The 21,229-nt window shown below is 39.6% G+C and overlaps 1 protein-coding gene across 2 annotated transcripts in view; it reads left to right on the top strand.

Annotated features, from left to right (window-relative positions):
* Window positions 1–21,229, top strand: part of STK38 (serine/threonine kinase 38) — a 51,398-nt gene that overhangs the window by 25,934 nt on the left and 4,235 nt on the right. For both annotated transcript variants that reach the window (XM_032253572.1, XM_032253573.1), the window contains exons 5-11: window positions 252–335; window positions 4,655–4,778; window positions 7,436–7,590; window positions 11,470–11,572; window positions 12,431–12,492; window positions 19,270–19,387; window positions 20,763–20,886. In XM_032253572.1, coding sequence (XP_032109463.1) covers window positions 252–335; window positions 4,655–4,778; window positions 7,436–7,590; window positions 11,470–11,572; window positions 12,431–12,492; window positions 19,270–19,387; window positions 20,763–20,886 — 770 coding nt within the window. The remainder of the gene's footprint in view (window positions 1–251; window positions 336–4,654; window positions 4,779–7,435; window positions 7,591–11,469; window positions 11,573–12,430; window positions 12,493–19,269; window positions 19,388–20,762; window positions 20,887–21,229) is intronic.

Raw genomic sequence — 21,229 nt, 5'->3', positions numbered from 1 at the left:
AATTAGACTGGCTTGTTCAACTAAGGAACCAGAGCTATTCAGATGTAGAGGTATTTGAGGATGTTTCCAGCACTGACTTCACTGTGTGTAATTTATTCATTTTGGAACATCAAAAAGCATTTTCTTCTGCTTTGTTATTACTAGTTGCTTAAGTTAAAGTTACAATACTTTTTCAGTTAACTATTGTGTCCTGAAAGCATTAGCTTGGCAGTGTGAGTTTTTGACTTGGCATTTCTTTTACAACATTTTAGGTACGGCTTGTTCAGAAGAAAGATACGGGGCATGTGTATGCAATGAAAATACTCCGTAAAGCAGATATGCTTGAAAAAGAGCAGGTAAAGCACAGTTGTAGCAGGGCTTTTAACTTACTAATTTTTGTCTCCTAAAACTTTTTGTTTAATTGAAATTGTATTTTTATTGCAGTTTTCTTTAGCATATAGTATGACTATATATGTAGTATTATCTTTTTCTCCCTATGAAGAAGCAGTTCATATTTAAAATCACAAATAATGCCTATAGGTTATATGTAATCTTTTAAAAATTGAAAATCTATTTGAAAAGCAGCTGTTACTTGTGTCTTCCAATTGATCACAAAATGTCCTTAATGTGAGAGCCTTTTTTTATTGAGGTCATATGTGATGTGGTAATGTGTTTCTTACCAAGTGCTGAGAAGTAGAAGTTGTGTATATACCTCATAACTAAGGACTAAGAATTAGAATTTGGATTTTACAATCTAAAATGTGTCTTTATATGCTTCATTCTGTTTACCTAAACCAAAGTTGAGTCTTCTAGGTAGCTCATCAGTACCTGAGAAATATCAGCCTTCCAATTTCTGAATGAATTTGAAAAATATAATGCAAATGGCAGAACAATACAAATTATCCTTTAATAATTAAGGACACTTTCTAAAACCAAAACCTGGTTTGCAAATAGATCTATAAAGTACACAAATACCTTATGCAAAATAAATAAGGTTTTAAGTATTGGAAAATGTATTTTAAAAAGCAAGAATAGACTTTCTGTACATCTAGTTTAATGTAGCTGGTTGCTTAAGAACAGATTGCAGTGGGTGCTGACTACAAATGTCCTGTAAAAGATTTGATGTTACAGGAACATGGAAACCTTGTGACAAGGAGAACTCCCAGTTTAGAGCCAAAGACGGAGAATGGAGATAGGCCCCACAACCAATCCTTTCTACCTATTGAGAGGAGATTATAATCACTGGTCTTCCCTGTCTTCATTTAAATGCCATCCCAAAATTTGGAATTTTGATTTTCTCTAAAATTTTCATGTGTTATGAGAAGCTTTAGACTCCTGGGAATTTCAGTTGAGAGTATCAAATACCAGGGCGGTAAATCTTAAGACACTATACTAACACCAACTCCTTTCAAAATTCACAGTAGCTGTATTTACATGTTATCTACAAATTAGTGTGTGGTATGGGTGTGTAGGCACTGAAAGAGTTTCAGTTAATCTTGAGACGGAAAATATAAAGCTTCTGCATTAGTCAGTATGTTTGCATCTCATGAGTAAGTTATTTTTGCAAGATATATTTCCTTCAGTTTCAACCAAGGCTTAAGACCTCTTTTTATCAAATAATTGGCTGTCAGAGTAAAATTGCAAAACAAAGTACATAGGATTTTCAGAGTTAGTAATTTTATGTATACCAGGTGCCCAGCATGGTTTCTAACGGAGGATGATCCAAACATAATGTGTTAAAAAGCCTTTTCTCAAATATTGTGCCTTCCTCAGTTTCTAAAACTTTTCTCTATGAAAGTAAAGGAACTGTCTATTAGAATTAACATTTTAAATGATGCATTAACTTATGCCTTAAATGGTACATTAACTTAAATTGTTTAGCTCACTTTAGCTGATGGACTCAACTCCCCAGGTTTGATCTCATTATGAGCCAGTTACAGCCTCTGGCCACAGACTCTACCTGGCTCAGCCATCTTAAAGAAGCATGCATTGGGTGTGCTAAGTAAAACATGAACGTAGACCAGTGCAAATCCATTTTGGGGTAGGGCTGACAAACTAGAGATACAGAGGTAAAATTGTTTTTTTGTTTGCTTTTACTAAATAGTAGGAATTACAAGCTACCCACTGAGAATTCAGATTATTTTTCTGCTTCACATAGTGGAAATTTTTGCTACCTGGGAAAATTTAAAGGGTAAGACATGGCATCTAGCTAGTTTCTGATGTTTCTCGTCTAGTGCAAAAGGAAAACGTTCAGTTGTGATGCCAGTATACAGTTATTGATGGGACAAAATGCTCGCTTTTATTTCTGCTTTCTTAAGGCACAGGATAGCAACTATTACCCCCACTTTATTAAGTATTTATGGAATAGGGGAAAGATAATAACCTTTTTGTATGAATTGCACCTCTGGTTCTTCCCTCCCTTAATCTATATTCACCCAACTCCACTTTCAAACTAGGAAGTTTCTAGCTACTGTTTTAGCCTCAGGAGAAAAGGGCAAGGTGTGCTCACAGTAGCTTTCCCTTGAAAAACAGGAAATGTTGTGGTCACCATTCTGTCCTCCAAGGTGAGTGACAAGTGGTAATTGTAGTGCCTCCCCTTTTCTCTGGCTCCCTGCAGCAGGTGGGGCTCTTAATGGAAGCAAGGAGAGACAGGCAGATGAAGGCTGCCTGCTACTATATTACTGTCTTATAGTGACTGGTACCCCTGCGATGGCTGTGGGGCAGCAGGCAACATTACTGTTTCCCAAAAGCTTTGCTTCTGTATTAATGTCAAATAAAGGCAGATGCTTTACTTGGCTTCATTGTGTTTCATAGCACACTTTCTTTTCACCCTTATTGTCCATTTCTTCCCACCCAGTACCATAAGTACAGATGTAAAGATGTAGGTTTTCTGTACTGTTTTATTTTTTTATTTTTTATTTTTTTTATTATTTTTTTTAAAGACAGGGTTTCACCATGTTGGTCAGGCTTGTCTTGAACTCCTGATCTCAGGTGAGCCGCCTGCCTTGGCCTCCAAAGTGCTTGGATTACAGGCATCAGCCACCCTGCCCCACCATTGCAGCTTTTAAAAAAATTCCCCGAAGAACAATTTTAGTAGACACTGAAAACTCAAATATGTGAACTCAAATGCCTCTGGGCCCCCAAGAGTTAGGGTAGAAGACTGAAGCAAGTTAGCTGTAAGACTAGGAGAGAGGATGGGATCTGTGTTGAAATGGAAGAGTAATGGAAGAGTGCCTGGTTTCCCTAAAGACATGCCAATAAAACAAGCAAGCATTGTATCAAACATTGTATTAAACCAAACAACAGCCATGGGCTAAATTTGCCAACAGAAGTGCCAGTTTGTGAACCTTGATACATGTTTTACTTCAGAACATATTGTAAAAAGTCAAGACCTGTAGTATGTGTTAAGACCAAAACCACTATTCAGGGATTGGACTGAGTCTTAATAAATTTAGATCTGAATCAACCCAATTTAGACCTCGTGACACTTAAAAAAGAGGGGAGGGGCCAGGCGTGGTGGCACACACCTGTAATCCCAGCTACTCAGAAGGTTGAGGCGGAGGATCACTTTAGACCAGGAGTTTGAGGCTTTAATGAACTGTGATCACGCCACTGTACTCTGGCCTTGGTGACAGCAAGATCCCATTTCTCTCTTTAAAAAAGTAGGGGGCCGGGCTCAGTGGCTCATGCCTATAATCCCAGCACTTCGGGAGGCCGAGGAGGGTGGTTCACAGGGTCAAGAGTTTGAGACCATTCTGGCCAACATGGTGAAACCCCATCTCTACTAAAAATACAAAAATTCACTGGGTGTGGTGGCATGCACCTGTAGTCCCAGCTACTTGGGAGGCTGAGGCAGGAGAATTGCTTGAACCAAGGAGTTGGAGGTTGCAGTGAGCCGAGATCACACTGCTACACTCCAGCCTGGCAACAGAGCGAGACTCGGCCTCAAAAGAAAAAAAAAAAAGTGGGGAGGAGTGGGATTTGCAGTGATGTTTGATTACTGTTCTGCATTTAAAGTAAATAAGGTAAATTTGACAATAAAGCATTATTAACAAAATAATTCCATTTCTTCCAGACTTTCTACAATTTGGCCTCCTTAGCTAGATATTTCAGTAAAAGTATAAACTGGAAATGTCACTAATTTGAATCTATAACTTAGGTGTTCTTATATTTCAATTCAGTAAGGATTGATTGAGCACGTATTATATGCATAGCAGTGAACTAAATGCTATGGTATCATAGCATTCTAGAATTGTCAGTGAGCTCACTGTCATTCTATTGCAGACCTGAGAAAAGACTTGCTAGAGTGTCTCATTTTGGGGACCTATTTTTATTATAAAAGATTATTAGACAAAACTATATGCAAAATAGTAGTAATTTTAACTAATCAGATTCAGTTTATAGCAGTGTTAAAGTTGCTGTTTGCATTTAAGACATTCATTTTGCCATTTTTTAAAGCCTTTCATCACTCAAGTTTTCATCACTGAATACCTTCAAGTCAAATGTTGTCAATTTTTAGTTAGTAGGTTTGCCTAAGCAGAAATTAGATATTTCGTATCATCACGACTAAATACTCAAAACAGTATTTAAACACAGTATTTAAATTGTTTAAGCAAATATGCTATCTAATAAAGCAGAGCAAGCTTTGTCATTAATCAAATGCATATACCTCCAGGTTGGCCACATTCGTGCGGAGCGTGACATTCTAGTGGAGGCAGACAGTTTGTGGGTTGTGAAAATGTTCTATAGTTTTCAGGATAAGCTAAACCTCTACCTAATCATGGAGTTCCTGCCTGGAGGTAATTACTTGACGATGAAAGGTCATTTTTTCTTTTTGTTCTGTGGTTTCTTTCTCTCACGTCACAATTAACCCTCCTTTCTACTTTTAATTGTTCTCACAAAGTTGCTTTCGATAGCCTTTTTTAGGTCTATAAAGGAAGTCAGTAAACTGTCTTGTGCTGGGGTGCCTTTCTACAGTCTTAGTCCCATAAAAGTAACCTTTTCATTCATTCAGATGATTTCGGATGGACATTTCTTTCTTTTTTTCTTCTTTTAAAAATATATAGCAGTAAACTAGGGGGCTCTGCCTGCTCTCCTGTCAATTGTGAATTATATATGATTAATAACCCAAGTGACAAAATTGAAGCTATAACATTCTTTGCTCCAACTTTTTGTTTCTTTTGTATAACATATTAATAAGGAGTGAATTTTTTATTACCTATATTAGTAGCCAGAATCAATTTCTCATTTTTGAAATTTTAAGTTTTGTGTAACTTGTAAGTCAGCATGAGCATCTCCTAGGACAGCTCCAAAGTAAACCTAGAACAGAACATGCCATCTGTTCTGAGGAACACAGTCTGTTTACCAGTGAGCAGATGAACTCTGAGCAAACTCTGGTGGGGAAAAAAAGAGAACTTTTCCCTTTTGTTTCTTAAAATTGTAGCATAATATTTTTATTTTGTGACAACCCTTAGATTTAGGGTCATCAATACTTTTTAGTAAATAAACACATTTAGTTGATCGATGTTAGAAAAGAGTCTGGTAGAATGAGGAGAAACTTTTTAACATTTAGATGTTAGTTCTTAAATAGGAGCAAGAGCCAACTAGGTTACCAGCTCCTAACGTGTCCTGAAGCCTTAACCTGCCCCATCTTCCATAGCTTCACATGTCTCCTGGACCCTGCCCTTTGCGCTTGATGGAGCTGGCCTGCAAAGCCATAGAGCACCTGACCTGAGCTCTCTGATCATCTGGGCAAACTTGCACAGGTTAGGCCATTGGCTGCTCTCCTGAGCCACAGAACTGAGACCATATAGCTACCTTAGTGAGGTAGCAGCCCAAGTGCACTGCCTCCATGTCTCTGGTGGGCCTCCAGATTGAATGGCTACTAGGAGTGATGAGGGAATTGTATTTTTTTTTTTTTTTTTGAGACGGAGTTTCACTCTTATTGCCTAGGCTGGAGTGCAGTGGCGTGATCTTGGCTCACTGCAACCTCTGCCTCTCAGTTTCAAGGGATTCTCCTGCCTCAGCTTCCTGAGTAGCTGGGATTACAGGCATGCACCACCATGCCCAGCTAATTTTGTATTTTTCATAGAGACCAGGTTTCTCCATGTTGGTCAGGCTGGTCTCGAACTCCTGACCTCAGGTGATCCACCCACCTTGCCTCCCAAAGTGCTGGGATTATAAGTGCAAGTTACAGCACCCAGCCGGGGAATGGTATTTTTTGTCTTTGGACTGAAAAAGAGCACTTTCATAAATGGTTTAATTTTTGCCTGAGGGAAAAATAGCTACTTTTCTCCAGTAATACAAAACATAATGTTCTAAATGAAATGAAATTGAAAAACAGTATGATGCCCTGTTAAAATCAGAGGTTCCTTTCTTTTTTCCTTGTTTTATAACATAAGTGGCTTTATGTGAAGTCTAAACTGAATCTTTGCTGTTTCTCTTAAACTTCTTATACATGTTTTTTTTGCTTTTCTAACTTGAGTTAGGATCTGAATCTTTTTCTGCCATTTTATGTTGCCGGTATTAGGCAGAAATGATTAAATTTTGATTTTGCAGAAACTAAAGAGGTTACCTTTTAACTACTAGAATACTAATACTGTGTTTTAAAAGTTACATGAAGGGGGCGGGTGTGGTGGCTCATGCCTGTAATCCAAGCACTTTGGAGGCCAAGGTGGGTGGATCACCTGAGGTTGGGAGTTCAAGACCAGCCTGACCAACATGGTGAAACCCGTCTTAAAAAAAAAAAAAGTACTGGTATACATTTAAATAACTTTAATAACACACTAGAGAAAAAAACCCCTTGAGAGGTGTTCACTGTGCTCTTCTAGGAGGCAGTTATTGCACATTCTAGCGTATAGCATTTTCAGTTCATTTTTAGCTTTTGTTGACTAATGCTTTGCTACCCACGTCCCTCCCTTTTATTTGTTTGTGTTCTGTGAAGTTGGAAAGCTTGTTTTCAGCCTCCCCAAGTGTTTACATTTTTATTTGGCATTTCAGCCTCTCTATAACAATGGCAATATAGTCTATATGAAAGTGCCATTTAGTTCTAGATGCAGAAAAGCTTGCAGATACTTGTTCAGGGAAAGTGAAAAGTAAAGTAGCTTTTTACTCTGAGTCCAAAAAATTATCCTAAGCAACTATAGTTGTTTTTTAAAGTGTGGGAGAAATTTTCTTTTTTTCTCAAAAGTATAATAGAAATCACAGCTTAGTGGTCAACCTTAGCTAGCTTAGGTGTGAAAATTCCATTTCCTCTCATGTTGGCAATGTGGGTCTATCTCTGGCACACAGAAGAGGTCTGTTTAGCTGCCTTATGTTGGCAGATAGGGAAGACAGATCTGAAAATTGGTACTCACTCATATGTTTGTGTGTGTGTGTGTGTGTCTGTGTGTCTGTGTGTGTGTGTGTGTGTGTGTGTGTGTGTGTGTGTGGTGGCTTTGTATCTTCTTGTTTCCAGGGGACATGATGACCTTGTTGATGAAAAAAGACACTCTGACAGAAGAAGAGACTCAGTTTTATATAGCAGAAACAGTATTAGCCATAGACTCTATTCACCAACTTGGATTCATCCATAGAGACATCAAACCAGACAACCTTCTTTTGGACAGCAAGGTATGGGGGGCGTTGGCATGAATTATGCACATTTACTGATCTGAACAGCCTCTGCTTTAACACCGCACCACTGTGATTATCCTAGTGGGGGAGCTGTGACCTCCCTTGTCATGGTTTTCTTTCTTTTTTTTTTTTTAACAGGTAAGTTTGCTGTCACTTCCTTTCTTTGAAAGGCTTATCATTTTATAATTTGGTTGAACATTTCTCTTAAAAATAAAGGGGATTCTTGAAAATAAGAGCAAAATTGATGTAGAGGGTAATTTTGAAATAAAGCCAAAGATAGTCATCTTCTCTTAGCATGTAATCAACTATACTACTAATACATCATCTATCTAGAGCCCTTCTGTTGGGCAGCCCCATCAGTTAATGAGGAACCCAGCCAAGAAGCAGGAAGTGAGGCAATAATAACAAGAACCTGTAACAAAGTTCAGGTTCCAAATCGTGCTCTCTGCTTAATGAAGAGTCCTGCCCAGCCTCTTAAGTGGCCTGTTTATATTTATCTTTAGACATGCAGAAAAGCTTAGTTGCTTAGTTCCTAAACTTACAGGAAATTAGAAGAGAATCCCTGTGCTGCTACCTGGACCTCTCTGTTCTTACCCATAAAGTGAACATACTGATCTAGGAAACCTCTAAAATCCCTTTCACCTCTAAAATTCTAGAATGTTGTTTTCTGTTAAGCAGATTTGTTGTCTGGACTGAATTTTCTTTTAAGGTAAAAAAAAAGTACACTTATTTTCTAGGGTATTTTTCTTCTTTGCTGTCTTTTGATAACTTTCTTGCTGTTGTTGAAGAACCTGAAGGTTTTTTTTCCAGGCTGGAATGCAGTGACACAATTATAGCTCACTGCAACCTAACTCTTGATCCTCCTGCTTCAGCCTCCTGAGTAGTTGGAACTACAGGTGCATGCCATTTTGCCTGGCTAATTTTTCTTTTTTTTTTTTAATTTTTAGTAGAGATGAGGTCTCACTTTTCTGCCCAGGCTGGTCTCAAACTCGCTGGTTTAAGTGATCCTCCTGCCTTAGCCTCCCAAAGTCCTGGGATTACAAGTGTGAGCCACCACCTGCTTTTTTATTCATTATAATGGACAGAAGTGGAGTAGAATAGTGGACACCAAAGGCTAGGGAGTGTAGCAAGGAGGGGAATATGGGAAGAGGTTGGTTAAAAAAAAAGAGGCCGGGCTGGGTGGCTCAATGCCTATAATCCCAGCACTTTGGGAGGCTAAGGTGGTAGATCACAAGGTCAGGAGGTTGAGACCAGACTGGCCAATATGGTGAAACCCCATATGTACTGAAAACTCATCTGTCAGTTCCGGTTGGAGTCTATGGCCCAGAGTGAGAACTTGTGTTGCTTTTACTGGGCCTGCCCATGGACCAGTCAGCACACAGTTTCTCCCTTCTGAAGCCAATAAAAACCCTGGACTTAGCCAGAGTCTGGCAGGTGTCAGACAACCTGCTTCAGAAAGCAGCTGCCTACTTTGAGTCTCCTCTCCACTGAAGGCTACAGACTTGATGGAATGACCTGCCTGCGTATGGGAGATACCCATTCTGGGTCTCCTCTGCTCTCAGGGCTGCACACATGTCAGGACAACCTGTCTGCAGAAAGGAGCAACCCACTTCAGGTCTCCTGAGAGCTGTACTGTCACCTAATAAAGCTCCTCTTCGCCTTGCTCACCCTCTAGTTGTACATATACCTCATTCTTCCTGAATGTGGGACGAGAACTTGGGATCTGCCAAATGGTGGGGCTGAAAGAGCTATAACACGAACAGGCCTGAAATATGTCTCCCCTGCTCACCATGTTACAGGCAGCAAGAAGGATAGAAGAGCTGTGGCCCTTCCGGGAGCCCAGACCTAGGGGCTCCCTGAGCCAGGACTGTGACACGCCCCTTGGGGCTCTGCAGTTTTTGGCATCTCCAAGCTTCCAGGCGCCACTGCTTTCCCCTTGTCCAGACACAGGTGCCCCCACAGCAGAAGCCGCTTGCGGTGCATCTGATCCAGCCACAGGCTTACATGGAGCCAGCACCTGTGCCGGCGCCTGGAGCTGCCTGCCCTGCCACAGCCACCCGTGTGCCTGGTTGTGTGCAGTGGCTGGACCCTACAGTCACTCACACACCCCTTGCCACTCTGCCTGTCTTACCCTCGGCAGGCGTGGGATCCAGGCAGGTAGCGTGAGCCTGCCAGGCTGAGTGAGCAGAATGAGCCCAACAGGCCTAAGCAAAACTCAGATAGAGGCACCAATGACCACAGAGGCTTCTGGCTAGCAAAACGACACCCCAAGGATCCTGTCACAGTAGTATTTATCAAGGAGTATGCAATAATATTTATTCCCTTTGTCTTTGAAACAGTTTACTCCTGGAATTTATTCCAATGGAATAAGAGGAGGAAAAGCGATATGAACAATTTTGAAAAATTTACTCTTCATTTAATAACCATTTATTGGCCGGGCGCGGTGGCTCACGCTTGTAATCCCAGCACTTTGGGAGGCTGAGGCGGGTGGATCATGAGGTCAAGAGATCGAGACCATCCTGGTCAACATGGTGAAACCCCGTCTCTACTAAAAATACAAAAATTAGCTGGGCATGGTGGCGCACGCCTGTAGTCCCAGCTACTCGGGAGGCTGAGGCAGGAGAATTGCTTGAACCCAGGAGGCGGAGGTTGCGGTGAGCCGAGATCGCGCCATTGCACTCCAGCCTGGGTAACAAGAGCGAAACTCTGTCTCAAAAACAAAACAAAACAAAAAAACCATTTATTAAGGTCTATCTGAGTCATGCCTGGTTATGGCTGGAAATACAGATCTGTCAGAGGGCACTGCTAATCCATGTCATATGAGAGCTAAGAATTGAAAATGGAATGTACGTCCAGTATTGGGGTTGGTGAGGTAAACAATGAAGTGTCAAGTTAATTCAACATTATGTAGACTTTCAAAGTGGTGATTTTGGCTGGGTATGGTGGGGCATGCCAATAATCTCAACTTTAGGAGGCTGGAGTGGGAGGATCGCTTGACCCCAGGAGTTTGAAGACCAGCCTGGGCAACATAGGAAAATCCTGTATCTCCAAAAAAAAAAAAAATTAATTGGGTGTGTTGGCACACACCTGAGGTCTCAGCTACTCAGGAAGCTGAGGTGGGAGGATCACTTGAGCCTGGGAGGTCGAGGCTGCAGTGAGCCATGATCGTGCCACTGTACTCCAGCCTGGGCGACACAGCAAGACCATGTCTCCAGGAAAAAAAAAAAAAGGTTAATTTTGAAGATCATATAGAAACAGAGAGGAATATTTGAGTTAAAGAAGTAGTAAAATAGGCCGGGCGCGGTGGCTCACGCTTGTAATCCCAGCACTTTGGGAGGCCGAGATTGGCATATCACAAGGTCAGGAGATTGAGACCATCCTGGCCAACATGGTGAAACCCTGTATCTACTAAAAATGCAAAAATAAGCTGGGTGTGGTGGCACACGCCTGTGGTTCCAGCTACTCGGGAGGCTGAGGCAGAACAATCGCTTGAACCCAGGAGGCGGAGGTTGCAGGGAGCCGAGCTTACGCCACTGCACTCCAGCCTGGCAACAGAGGAAGACTCTGTCTCAAAAAAAATAAAGAAATAGTAGTAAAATTGTCTTTAGATGCTATGGAGGGGTCAACTATGTTTCAAATCAGTATTTGGATAAAACCAAAGATGATGATATGCAGAAAGGAAAATAGTTTTACTAGTATAATAGGATTTGGGATGTTTTTAAAAATTTTTGTATGCAATTACATGACTTTTCCTGTAATAAAAAGCAGCGTATTTTGACTGTAGAACTATAACGGATATTGGAAGGAGCAGAAGTTAATGTTCTGTTCTACTTCCAAGGATACTCATCCATCTATCACCTTGTTTCTCCCCCATAGGGCCATGTGAAACTTTCTGACTTTGGTCTTTGCACAGGACTGAAAAAAGCACACAGGACAGAATTTTATAGGAATCTGAACCACAGCCTCCCCAGTGATTTCAGTAAGTGGTAACAATTAAGTTAGCCTTTTCGTTTTAACCGGACCTAGAAGAGCTGTTTCCCTGATAACCAAATTATGCAGGACAGATAGGAGATTCTCACAGCATGAGTATGTAGAGAATAAAAATACCTTCCCAGCTTTGCCTGTGATTTGTGTTGTCTGGTGAGGCAAAATGAATGAGTGCTACCAAGTTTGTGAAGGCCGATATTGAAAGGGGTCTTCTTTAGAGGTCTACTGAGAAGGTCACTGGGGATGAGTATGGGACAGGCAAGCAGAAGCAGTAGAGGAAAAACTCCTGGGACCAGCTTCAAGCTAGATTTGTCCTGGGTGCTTCTTTCCTTCATGACAGAAAGAAGTTTATGACAGTCACTTCACTTGAGCACTATGAAATCGTTGACAACTATATAGTAAAATTACAGCTCATCCTAGAAAAGCTTATGTCAAATCGTGTATCATAAGTTCATATGTCCCTGATTATATAACAGTTACTACAACTTGGAAAATTGATGGTAATTTTGAGAAATTGTGACTGTTTTAGGTCCACTTTAGGACCTTGCTTCTAGTTGAAACCGAATTCTCTGTAATTCTGATTAAGTCCTGTATCCTCTCTGGCCACTTGATTCACATGGGAGTGTCTTTTACAACTCTGTCTGTGTGAGTCTTTAAGTTAATGCTTTATAGCCTCTGATTTGAGCTTATTGTAAACTTACTAGGATATGTTTCATCTGGAGCTTTTGATGTATGAGTAGAAAAGAAGCAAGACTTTAGGGTCTCATATGACTTGAAAGAGCCTACTAAAAAAAAGTAGTAAATATTTTGGTTTCAACTTTTGACTGCAGCTTGTATTCTCTACTTTCAGCATTCCAGAACATGAATTCCAAAAGGAAAGCAGAAACCTGGAAAAGAAATAGACGTCAGCTAGTAAGTAATATCTGTGGCTTCTGAAATGCTGCAAACCAAGTATGAATAAGTTCAAAAGATACACAGATAAATTTGCATTTGACAAATACTTGCAACATGTCCCTTGCTTTTAAGATTACCTAAATAGAGTGCTGTTGTTAGGTTGGTATCACCAAGAGGAGTCTTTTGAAGGAGGACAGGTAATATTAGGTTGTTTTGATTGTGACATTTTCAGTGGATGACCTCATTCTGACCTCTTATCTTGGTAACAATAACGGTCTTCCTGTCCCACCTTTTCTCTATTTTTGTAGTGGTAAAGAAGTTATATATAAGCTGGAGATTTCTCAAAACTAAGTACAAATACCTATCTAGAGTTTTCAGGCATCAGTTCTCAACCTTTTAAAAAATTTTGATCCACTTTGGCAAGGGCAAGTCCTCAGTTCATTTGCCTCATAGTTTCTCACTTTGTGATGTAAGAAAGACTCCTCAGTTCATTTGCCTCACAGTTTCTCACTTTGGGATGTAAAAAAGAACTTATTTATACAGATTGGAGATAAATATAAGGAGAATGCTTATTACTTAATTTGTATGCATTTGACTCTAGGCCTATATAAAATTATGTCCTACAGGCTGAAAAATAAGAAACACTGTGTTTACCTTGATAGTATGTTGGAAGTTATTTAAGTAGTACAAATTTACCAGTGAAATACTGCTGTCTAGGCAGAATTTATTTTTTTACCAATAGCTGATTAATTGGTTCATGTTTGAAGTGTAGTGTACATGTTCCAGTGTCCAATTACTGGAAGGTTATTGGCCAGATAATAGAAATGTGTATCACTACATTCCTAGGCTTGCTAGAAACTCATAGCAAATGAAATTGATGATGGTAGAGCCAAACTAACATTTGGTCATTAGAAAGTAGAATAGCAGCAGTGGGAAACTGACTAACTTGGAATGATGGTTATGTACATATATTATCTAGAAATGGTAGCACTTCTGTTTGTCCATATATACAGTAGTAACTCGGCAAGTTTACCAAATACTGTGTTTCAGTCAGAATTCCTAGTAAAATACTGATTTACAGTTCTCTGGAGTACCTTTTATAACACTCTTACTAGTTTACTAATAAGTGGATGTCAGTTACATGTGAAAATGGAAGCCTGTGGGATGATTTAAGAAAGAGTCAAAGGAAAGGCTTTGCATTCATTTCAATTGATTTGAAGCCCACCCGTCAGTGGGGCCTCAGACAGCATTCACTTGAGGACTTAAGTTTAGTACAGTTAGCCACAAAACAGTCTCCTTTCCTTGGGGACTCTGCTACTCTTTAAACGTCTTCATTCTGTATGTGGTTGAAAAACGGCTTATGTATCTTGTTGAGGATTAGGGAGTATCAGGAACAAATTTGGTCTCTCCATAGAGAAGTAGTTTTTAACCTTGGCTGCACAACAAAATCACTTGGGGAACTTCAGAACATATTAATGTCCAGGTCCCACCCACAGAGATTATGATTCAGTTGGTCTGGGATGTTGTCTGGGTATCTGATTTTTAAAAGACTCTGAGTGATTCTACTGTGCAGTGAATGTTGAGATCCTCAACTGAAGAGGTTATGTCTTAAATAGTAGCTCCTGCATTGTTGGGAAACTAATATTTATCTATATTTTGGAAACTAATAAAAGGTAAGGAATCAGTGATTTTTCTTTTCTTTCTTTTTCATTTTTATTATTATTTTTTTTTGAGGCAGGCCAATGTTTAACCTTTAGCTACTGTGCTAACACGTATTTTGGGGATAAAGCTTAAGTACCTTGAATTGTCCCATATTTTCCAAGACAAACTTTGTCTTTATCATATCCATTTCTATATACAGTAGAAATGGGAAAGTGTAAATTAAGGTCATCTTCGTATTATTTCTTTTCATAACGTGAAGAAAATGAAGCCACCTCTCAGTCTTCTAAATGTTAATTAACTCTGTTACTTTGACCTTTTGTAAGTGAGCCCATTCAGCTAGTACCAAGCTCAAGATTGATATTTGTTAATGCTTAATAAAAGTTTACTGCTCTAGGTTAAGCCTAACATATGTATTTGCTACCCAGCCTATTACTTTTTAGTCCATTGGAAATCACTAAAGAAGTAGATGCTTTAGTTTCATTCCTTGGCTGCTTAAATCATATTGTAATGTTTTAAATTGTTACTTGGTCCTGGATAACCCCCAGTAACTGATTAATATGAGTCAGCTTAAAGTTAATAAATCACAGATGTAAAAGGTAGTAGATAGATAGGCATCCCATCTTGGTCAGTTTATTTTTTTTAGGGTAGAATTTACAGAAGTGATTAGGTAGGAAATTAAATTGCTTTATTTCTCCTAAAACTCTGACACAAAATCATAAGGTTAGAACATACGTGGTTGAAATGGTTATTAACAACCAACAGAGCTATTCTAGATTGCAGCTTTCATTGACATTTGAAATACCCAGACAACAAAAGGAAAAACTAGAGTACAGATTTATGAGATTAGAGATGGAGGACACTGTGGTGCGGAAAACAACAAAGGTTTTGGAAGGGGGTAGTCCTTAGATTGGAAAGGCCACACCTGGTACAGATGGTGTGGCAAACAAGTCTGGTAAAATGCGAGTAAGCTTCTATGGCAGACTCTAGTTTCTGGAGTAAGAGCAATACTTTTACCTTTATAGGTTTGAGCCTGCTGTTTGCTATATTTTATAATACTAAGAGTTTTTTTTTTAATGCGTTGATATTTTGAAGGCGTTCTTTTCCTCTGGCAGTAGACCTCTGGTTTTATAATGGAAATCTTTGAACGAATAAGATTTGCTTAGATTTACATTCATCTTTAGTAGTGTAAACCTTATCTCTAAATTAAAGGATATTTGTAGTTTCTTAATGATTAGAATGAAAATTCCTGGAGAGGGCCCAATCCACATTTCAGTCTTTAAAGCTTAAAGACAAAAGACAACACTGGTATTTGTGTTAATTAATATCAACATTTAAATATATATATATTAAATATATGTACATATATTTACATACATATATGCTTATCTATATGGAAAAAATGGACCCCTACCTTACAGTATATGCAAAAGGCAATTCTAGATGGAAAATTAAACTTTAGAAATTTTAAAGAAAATACAGGGCAATATTTTTATGACCTCAGAGAAAAGAAGGATTTCTTAAAATACAAGAAGTACAGCTCATGAAGGAAAAAGTTGGTTTATTTTATTACTTTAAGAAAAAAAAAGAAACCTTCTGTATATCAGAAGACATAAAGAAATGAAAAGACAAGCTACAGGGTAAAGCTACTTTGGAATTACCTTTCAGAATTCATGTGTACACCCTATAGTGCTGCAATTCTACTCCTAGTCATAGGCCCTGGAGAAACTGCACATATGCAGAAGAATGTTTATTGCATTTTCATAATAGCATAACACTGGGAATAACCCAGTGTCCATCCACAGGAAAACAGTTACCTTCCGGAATAGAATATTTTACAGTAGTAAAAAGAATTGAACTGTAGCTATGTGTGACAGTGTGAATCAATTTTAGAAACATAAAGTTGAGAGGAAGAACCTAATAGCAGAAGACTGTATATACAATGGTACCATTTTAATAAAGCTCAAAAATAAGTAAAATCTCATTTAGAGATAGTTGGGAAATTCTTTTGAAAAGCAGGAGTGACAAAACATGAAATTCAGCAAAGTGGTTAAGAAGAGAGGCAGGAGAGATGGGGAGGAGTACATGTTTAGCTTTAATAATGTTTGTATTACTTGGTTCCTCAGTTGAACTCATAAGTATTCATTTTCATTGTTATGCATTATAATTTGATAATGTATGTAATTAACTCATGTATGTATGTGACATATTTACTTTTGGTAACAAATGCTGCTTCATTAAAAAAATCACAATAAAAATCACAAGCCTCAAACTGGGAGAAGATATTTGCAATATATAAATATCTTAAACGGATTAATGTCCTGAATTCATAAAGGATTCCTGTGAGTCAATAAGAAAAAAGACAACACATCTTAAAAAACATGGACAAAGGATCTGAACAGGAATTCACAGTAAAAACCTGGATGGCTAATTAAAATATGAATATGTGCTCAGCACTAGTTGAAATCAAGGAAATGTAAGTTAAAATACGATCCCAGCCATGCTGGCACATCCCTACAGTCCCAGCTACTCAGGAGGCTGAGGCAGGAGAATCCCTAATCCCTTGAGGCCAGGATTTCAAGGCTGCAGTGAGTACTCCAGCCTGGGTGACAGAGCAAGACCCCAGGTCTTAAAAAGAAAAAAAAGAGATCCCATTTCATATTCATCAGATTAGTAAAAATTAAAAAAAAAAAAAAAAAATCCTACAAAGCCAAGTCTTGGTAAGATGTGGAGCACCAGAACCTTATCCCCACTGGGGTTGGTTTAAATAGGACTAACTACTTTGGAGGACATGGAAGATACAAGTTGAGATGGTTGTAACCCAAGACTCAGCAATACTAGTTCTAGTTTATACTCTAGAGAAATGCTTGCACAGTGCCCAAGAAGGTATTACAATAATGTTTATTCAGGTGTTACTTGTCACAGTGAAACACTGGAAGCAATTTAACTGTCCATTACAGAAGAATGGATAAAAACTATTGTGATTTATTTATATTACAGTATAGCATACAGCAGAGAAATTAGTGAACTAGAGCTACATGAATAAATCTCAAAACTAATGTTAAGAAAAACAAGGCCAGGTGCGGTGGCACATGCCTGTAATCCCAGCACTTTGGGAGGCTGAGGCAGGCAGATCACTTGAGGTCAGGAGTTCATGACCAGCCTGACTAACATGGTGAAACCCTGTCTCTACTAAAAATACAAAAATTACCCAGGTGTGATGGTAGGTGCCTGTAGTAGTCCTAGCTATACAGGAGGAAGAGGCATGATAATCGCTTGAACCTGGGAGGTGGAGGTTGCAGTTAGCTGAGATCATGCCACCGCACTCCAGCCTGGGCAATAGAGCTAGACTCTGTCTCAAAACAACAAAAAAAGGAAAACAAGTTGTAGCGTTGAAGAATAATATTAGCAGTATAGTATGAAACCCTTTATTAAACGTTTAAATATTAAAGTAGTGCTGTGTTATTTATGAGCATATGTATATAAGAACAGCATGGTAACTTCAGGGTAGTTTTTACTCCAGTAGGAGAGGGAGGGAGGGAATATACAAGGCAGTGCTTTGTTTCTATATTTTGTTTATTTTAAAAAGACAAATGGGCCAGATGCGGTGGCTCATGCCTATGATCCCAGCACTTTCGGAGGCCGAGGCAGGCAGATCACAAGGTTAGGAGTTCAAGACCAGCCTGGACAAGATGGTGAAACCCCATCTCTACTAAAAATACAAAAATTAGCCAGGCATAGTGGTGGGTGCCTGAAATCCCAACTACTCAGGAGGCTGAGACAGGAGAATTGCTTGAACCTGGGAGGTGGAGGTTTCAGTGAGCTGAGATCGTGGCACTGCAATGGGTGACAGAGCAAGATTCTGTCTCAAAAAAAAAAAAAAGGAAAAGACAAATGATCTAAGTATGGCAAATTATGAATCTCTTTATTATGGGTAATGGGTCTGTATTATATTGTCTGTTCCGTTTTTCTGTGTGTTTGTAACATTTCATAATACATGTTTTAAAAGACAATACAGCTGTAACTTAAAAAATTACATATTTGAAGCACCTAGATTAGAGCCTTACACATGGTAAGCCCTCAAATGTTAAGCACATTAGGAGGCTTTGATTGTACTTTCTCATTTTGCAGTCCTGGTATGTTAGAGTAGAATACTGGAATGCAGAAAATGTTTCTTTTGGTCAGGTATGGTGGCTCACACCTATAATCCCAGCACTTTGGGAAGCTGAGGTGGGAGGATCACTTGAGCCCAGGAGTTAAAGACCAGCCTGGGCAAGATGGCAAAACACCATCTCTACAAAAAAATTTTAAAAGTTAGCCAGGCGTGGTGGCGGTGCACCTATGCTGGTGGCTGAGGTGTGAGGATCTCTTGAGCCTAGGAGTTTGAGGTGAGCTATGATTGTGTCACTGCACTCCAGCCTGGGACACAAAGGGAGATCCCCCCCATCTCTTAGAAAAAGAAAACCTTCCTCCAGGTACTATTTACAAAAACAATTAAGTTTGGTAAATACATGTTTATAAACATTTAACTTACATGAAAATTTTAGCATTTGATCAAAGCATCCCTTTATGATTGTGTCAAATCAAAGAATATGTATCATGAAAAAGAGGGATGGCTTGGAGTAAGATATTTAATTTCTAAACTGGGCTCTACCAATTAACTAGTTCTAGGGTCTTGGGCAAAGCCATCTTGAGCATCAGATTATATCTGCAAAGTTAGGCTAATAAGGTCCTCCTTGGAAAAGTTTTGTCAGGATTAAATAGACTCATGTATATGAGGTAATATATTTTATATATGTATATATTACATGAGTATATATGTTAAGAAGCACAGAGCCTGGTACTTAATGGGTACTCAGAAAATTTATAATACTAGTTATGACAGAGATGCCTTCAGCCTAGTGACTCAGGCTTTGGATATAGTTAAGAAGGGTCTCCCACCTCATTAACAAAGCTTTATTGTTCGTTTTGGAAAGTGCTTTGGAAAATTGAGCTTGGCATTAAGCTACTGGGCAGTCCTGCCTATTTGGTTTGGGGGTAGCTCCAGGTGGTACTCATAGCCTTTGATTTCTAGAACAGAACTCTGGGCACCCTCCTGCCTGGCTGGGCCTCCCTGATGTGTGGTCCATGTTTCAGGCCTTCTCCACAGTAGGCACTCCTGACTACATTGCTCCTGAGGTGTTCATGCAGACCGGGTACAACAAGCTCTGTGATTGGTGGTCGCTTGGGGTGATCATGTATGAGATGCTCATCGGTAAGTTGCATGGTTTCAGAGGACTTTTTTGTGCATCCATGACAGACTTCTACATTGATACCAGCCTCTGTTTCAATTGGCAGTGATCTAAATGCTTTCCCCCCTTGTCTTTCAAAGTGAATTGTTTTGGACAGATGACAACTCTCAGTCAGATGTATCCCACTGCATTCTTGGCCTTGCTATCATCCTGCAATTGCTTTGCTGATCATTTTTTATGTTTTTCTTTCTCTTATACCTTCATCTTCTCCATCTAGAAGCTCTTTTAGTCACTAGCATTTATTAAACATCCGTTGTATGCACAGCAATTTAACTGGGCATTGCCTCACTCACTCTTCTAATTTGCTGCCCCCTTCCTCTGTTAAAGCCTTCAAATCATGGGACCCTCTGGCCTCTCTCCCTCTTACTGTATTGGTGTGTATCTCTGTATTTATGGGATGCATCTGTGGGGGTGGTCACATGCCAGTGAGCACTAGGAGATTAAGTATATCCTTGGTGGTCCCGAGTGAGCTTGTCTGGCTGCATTGTCTTCAGGAACATGGGAAGGATGCCTGTGGAGGTGGGCGGACACCGTGTGGAAAGCAGATGGGGTGATAGGGTGTGTGCGTGTTTGTCTTCTTGCCTGTAGTTCTCAAAAAGAGGCATGGTGATCACTTTTTAAATCTTCGCTTTTTTCTTATTCAAGTTACTTGATACTTTACCCATATAAGGATATTTCTGGAATGATATTGTTTCATCCTTTCATTTCTTCTTTGGGCATGGTGATTCCCACACCTGCAACTCTATTTATGTCCTCCTTTCTTTTCCCAGCTCCACCTATTAGCTGACTTCCTGGTGGTACCAGAGGCACGATTTCACTTTGGGTCTAGGAGTTTGGGGGAAAATGAAAAATAGGTTTAGATATTTTCTGGGATAAGTGGAAATCCTGTCTGTGTCATAAAGGGATGGCCATACAGAGTAATCCAGTAGTCATTAAAGACATACAGAATTGGGCCAGGCACAGTGGCTTATGCCTGTAATCCTAGCACTTTGGGAGGTTGAGGCAGTATGATCGCTTGAACCCAGGAGTTCAAAATGAGCCTGGTCAACATAGCGAGATACTTTCTTTACAAAAGAAAAATTTAAAATTAGCAGGCATGGTGGTGCTCAAAAGTAGTCCCACCTACTGGGGAGGCTGAGGCAGGAAGATCACTTGAGCCCAGGAATTCAAAGCTGCAGTGAACCATGATTGTGCCACTACACTCCAGCCTGGGTAACAGAGTGAGACCCTGTCTCAAAAAAAAAAAAAAAGACATGTAGAATTGTATTAAAGAGAGTAATCTCAGTCAAATTCAAAGTTCTGGGGTGTAAAAGCTCCGAAGCTCCTTTTTTATTGCAGGCTACCCACCTTTCTGTTCTGAGACCCCTCAAGAGACATATAAGAAGGTGATGAACTGGAAAGAAACTTTGACTTTTCCTCCAGAAGTTCCCATCTCTGAGAAAGCCAAGGATCTAATTTTGAGGTATTAGAGAACATCCCTTCATCTTCTTTCCCAGCTTTTTAATAGGAATGATTCCGTTTTTAAAAAACTTTTGTTATCTCCTGAATCTGCCTTCTGTTTCCTCTTATTCCTCTTTAAAAGAATAAAAAGGCTGGGAATGGTGGCTCACGCCTATAATCTCAGCACTTTGGGAGGCTGAGGCAGGGGGATCACTTGAGCCCAGGAGTTTGAGACCAGCCTGGACAACACAGCAAGACCCTGCCTCTACAAAAATAAAAGTTTTTAATCATGGAATCAGGGCCAGGCACAGTGGATTGTGCCTGTAGTCCCAGCTACTCAGGAGGCTAAGGCAGGAGGATCACTT

This window comes from Sapajus apella, unplaced genomic scaffold (genome assembly GCF_009761245.1).
Source record: "Sapajus apella isolate SASKATOON/1434 unplaced genomic scaffold, GSC_monkey_1.0 scaffold83, whole genome shotgun sequence".
Classification (NCBI taxonomy): Eukaryota; Metazoa; Chordata; class Mammalia; order Primates; family Cebidae; genus Sapajus; species Sapajus apella.
The sequence above is the reverse complement of the archived record's forward strand: the minus strand, read 5'-3'. Positions and strand labels throughout refer to the sequence as shown.